Source organism: Gadus macrocephalus, chromosome 6 (assembly GCF_031168955.1).
Source record: "Gadus macrocephalus chromosome 6, ASM3116895v1".
In the NCBI taxonomy this organism is placed as follows: domain Eukaryota; kingdom Metazoa; phylum Chordata; class Actinopteri; order Gadiformes; family Gadidae; genus Gadus; species Gadus macrocephalus.
The window spans coordinates 11,315,424-11,320,423 of NC_082387.1; the positions used below are offsets into that span (position 1 = coordinate 11,315,424).

Here is a 5,000-nt window from a genome sequence, read left to right on the forward strand (position 1 = left end):
CATGAATTCCGTTTTAAATGTTTCAGCCCTGCAGCCCAATGGCATTATATACTAAATATAATTACCTGACCCATCAGTGGAAATGTATTGCCATTACCAAAGATTAGGCATTTTTAAGACTTCATACAGCTACACCCAGGTCTTTATAGATGATGCATGGACAATATTATGTTCAACAATGTGGATTTTGGTGTGTATCTGTCTAAAACTAGAAATGAGAAAACATATTATTTTCCACTGTAGGCCGTATCATAGGGATGCTCAAACGAATCACCACAAACATTCTGTGTTTGAACTTAATGCACTGCTGGCCTCCTTTGCCGGGACTCTCTTACACACTTGCTATATTGACATATGCAACCATAATGAAACTGTGCCATATTATGCAAGATAAAACATTCACAATGACAGGTCAAGCTTTAGAAAGGAGTTACATTAAGTTACTTCAACGCACAAGTCTCTATAGATTTGGTCACAAAAGGCACAAACTCATCAAATGAATATAAAATAAAAATGTGGGAATTACATTCTTATCTCTAAATCTTGATGCATTGAAACTTTATTTCATGCTTCCACTCTTGCTTCCATATCTTGCTTTCATTCCCTCTCTCTCTCTCTCTCTCTCTCTCTCTCTCTCTCTCTCTCTCTCTCTCTCTCTCTCTCTCTCTCTCTCTCTCTCTCTCTCTCTCTCTCTCTCTTTCTCCCTCTCTCTTTCGCTCTCTCTCATTCAAGGTGCAGGGTTCCAGATTGTCCTGTGGCCTGAATCCAACTTTCAGATATGTCATGTGACCTCTGACTGAAATCTGATCCCAACATAAAGGAAACCTCTTAAGAATATTACAACTTCATTAATTCTGTAAGCAAGTGACCTTGTATACCTTTCAACCTGAGGACTCAACACTGCCCCCCCCCATATCGCCCACCCTCTCTCTCGCTCGCTCTCTATCTCTCTCTACCTCTTTCTCATTGTTTGATTGTCTCTCTCCTCCTTCCCACACGTTTGTCTTTCTCCTGAGTTAACTTCAAATTACAGCAGTTGGAACAGCGACGGCAAGGAGCGTAAAGTTAATTTCCCATGAAGACAGTTTTTCTAATGTGTCCACTTACAGTTCTCCAGTTCTGCAAATTGTGAAACAATTTGATGCATTGTAACTCTCAGTACCACGGGGCTGCTTAAAGGAATCTGGTTGATGAAGGACACTTGTCTTTAGAGTGGTATTATCTTCATTTATCTCATGATTTACATAGTGATTACATGATATGATCTAGTCTTGTGCATACACTTTTGTTCTTCTTAGAATCGTGGATCGCTGCTGATAATACAAATTGTCTTTGAACGTGTGATGGAACAAGGAATATATGAATGTAATTATGCGTTCATGCAAATAAAAAAAAGTCTGCTAAATAAGCATGGGGGAAATAATATTTTTTAGATTGGTTGAGTCTGTTTTGGTGTGTGTGTCTGTGTGTGTGTGTGTGTGTGTGTGTGTGTGTGTGTGTGTGTGTGTGTGTGTGTGTGTGTGTGTGTGTGTGTGTGTGTGTGTGTGTGTGTGTGTGTGTGTGTGTGTGTGTGTGTGTGTGTGTGTGTGTGTGTTATCTGCGTCTGTGATTTTGCGTATGAGAGTCAGTATTAGTGTCGCTGGAGATTAATGAATTAAGCTGCTCATTATGATGGCCTGCTCTTCTTGGTCATTAGGAAAAACGCATGTATAAATTGCCACCATGGCCCCAATGAAATGTGGGTAATTACTACTAATGTATCATTGCCTATTCAAGAGCGTAACATTTCTCTGCAAAGGGTCAACAAAACGTTGCCCCTCTGACCCAAATGTTTTATTCATTGATGAGACCCATATTACTCATTTTAAGGACGTAATATAGAAACAGTCAAACAGATATCAACGTCAGGCAGTTTGATTCGTTTTTTGGGAAACGATTTCTTATGATCACATGAACATTTATATGCCAGCCCACAATTGAGTGAGTGAGTGAGTGTTCCTGCTAGAATATATTAAATCAATGGCATTTAAGATTACCTTTTTGTTCATTAATAATCACCTCCTAAATTACCATTTTTGTTATATATTGGGTCGCCACAAACTGAAAGAGGAGTCCAGTTTCAATAAAGCCTGACCAATAATTTGGTCACATAATTTATCTTCTCATATTTTCTCATGAAACAGCTGTGTTCCTTGACAGATGACACGGATTAAAACATAGACGGAACATAAAAACAATAGGAAATCACGCCGGTCATATCCTTTAAATACGCTAAGAGAGCTCCAAGAGATGATGATGATGATGACAATGATGATAGGGGGATCACCGTAGACCAAGCAGGGTAATGGCGCTATATACACCTCTTCTTCTGTCTTAATTAGCGGCATTTAATTAAACGCTAATGCATGGAGAGCTATTAACGACATCGAAGCCTGCTGATCAAGGAATTAAGACACACGCACACACGTGCGCGCGCATACATTAAAATACGTACACGTACGTGCATACGCACACACACGTACGCACACACACACGCACGCACACACTCACACACATTAAAATACGTGCAAGGGGTAACACATCTCACACATGCACATGCACACACTCGCACACACACACACACACACACACACACACACACACACACACACACACACACACACACACACACACACACACACACACACACACACACACACACACACACACACATATAATCATGTTTCAATATAATTAAATTGGATATACTTTGCACAAACATGAAAAAACAAAATCCCCCAAAAGAGAAGAGGAAGTGTTTCTGGCCCCCATCATTAGAAACGACACCCGGCTAAGACTTCAGGTCTTCCCTCCCACGCCTCTCCTCCACCGGCGCATCTCAATGATGTGTTCAGAGGCTGCAGGTGTGACTGCAGCGGCCCCGCCAGAGCCTTTCGGATGCTAAGCAGCGCTGACCGGAGGCTGAATATAAGTCATGTCCAGAGGGCGGGACAAGCCCCTTTGTGTTACTGAATTGAAGAGCCTCATCTTCAAAGCTGTTTCTTTTTTGTTAAAAAGAGAACGGAGACAAAAGAGCAAAACTTGATCCTACATGCTTACCTTTTGAAGTTATGGAGATGTACAGTATCGGCTGGTTTTCCTATCCATCTTTTGAGGAACACAGCACGGACACATCTATATCGACACGGTGGCTCTACGGTGTTTTGATGTTGGGCGCTTTGACAATCGGTACAGATGCAAGCGTCCATCAATGTAGAACAAACACACACACACACACACACACACACACACACACACACACACACACACACACACACACACACACACACACACACACACACAAACACACACACACACACACACACACAGACACTCAAACACACACACACACACGCACACGCACACGCACGCGCACGCGCACGCACACGCACACACACACACACACACACACACACACACACACACACACACACACACACACACACACACACACACAAATATAAATACTTAATCACACCTATCAGATTGGGCAACGTTTTCAACCAATTGTAAATTGCTGTGTTTGTTTTTCAATTCATATAATATATAATATGTAAATCCACATGGTACTTTAAATTCTTTGTTGACACCCATTTCCCCAGGTCAGGCCGGTGTAAATATCAACGTCCTAATATTGGCAATTGATGGCAAATCTAACTTGCCGCACATGCAGATGTGACCAACAAGTGTTTGGTCCGTTCACTGCTAATGTGTTCTTATTTAAATTAATACCGAACAAATAAATCTAGGCTTATGAATAAATAAATAAAGGCTACAGTCTAATTAACGGAAACATATTTTAAATTATAACTATATGTGTACAGCATAAAGCCGAGAACCCCTGCGTCGCAGTGTGGATGGGAGTATGAGACATGAATGTTGTGGCCCACGCATTTCACCACAAATTCTGTATCCAATTAAAAACTACTAATAACTAATTTAATTATAGATATTATTTTTATTTCCATGACTAAAGTAACAAGACCACTAAGCAGATGTGCGTAGATAAAATAAAACAGAAAAAAAACTCCGACAACCAGATATATTTCGATTCAATTTCTTTATAAATATTTTCAGATAAATAGTGATATACAAGCATGACAATGAGGTGCACCGCACACAGCCTAATGTTAAGCAACACAAAAAGTGCAACTGGCCTCAACCATAGATATGAGGGACTATATGCCTGGACAAAGGTTGAAACATTGTATAAATAAAAAGTATTTAGAAACAGTTTTGGAACGATGTCTGCACGATCCGCTCAGTGAAACGTTCTTTGGGATTAGCGTTTGCTTCTCTGATTGTACATTTTAGTGCCACTTCACATTTTGGGTTAAATTCCCTCATTAATTTCGACATCCATCCAATGAATGAACAACCAAAAGTTGAAACACAGCACAGTTAAAACCTTAATGAACCTTTTCGAACCGTTGTATAGCCACAGCCAACTATACATGCACATATTTTTGAAATGTTGCGCTACATTGTTATGTATTTTTTTTAACTACCCGATAATTTCCTTCGATTAGGACAGAAGCAGGGCCGGATGAAGAGGGGCACCTTTACCCTCCAGCATCTCGCTTTTCTCCAGCATCGATGCCGCCGAGCAGAGGGGTGTGGACCCGGACTGCAGCCCCGTCAGTGCCGTCCCAGGGCCGAGAGATGGGGTCGGTTTGATCGGCACGGGAACCGGCAAAGCCTGTCCGTTGGCGTTCTGATAAAGGCCCTTCATCGACATGCCGAAGGGCGCATAATCAGTGGGCGTGTGCACGGGTACGCTCCCCATGGACTCGGGAAGCATCCCCACGTGGGGCCACATGGAGTTGACCATACTGCTGAGCTGCGGGGGGACCGGGTAGCCCAGGTGGTGCATGACCGAGGTGAGGGGCAGCCCGCTGGCCATCACACCCTTGTAGTCCCGGTTTATTATGTTCTCGATTGCGAACGGGTGTTTAAAACCC

The 5,000-nt window shown here is 42.1% G+C and overlaps 1 protein-coding gene across 1 annotated transcript in view; it reads right to left on the reverse strand.

Moving 5' to 3' along the window:
- Positions 1-4,084: 4,084 nt before the first annotated feature.
- Positions 4,085-5,000, reverse strand: part of foxb2 (forkhead box B2) — a 1,916-nt gene continuing 1,000 nt past the window's right edge. The window contains exon 1 of the mRNA XM_060054102.1: positions 4,085-5,000. This exon is cut by the window's right edge and continues 1,000 nt beyond it. Within this exon, the coding sequence (XP_059910085.1) occupies positions 4,565-5,000 (436 nt within the window). The 3' untranslated portion in view covers positions 4,085-4,564.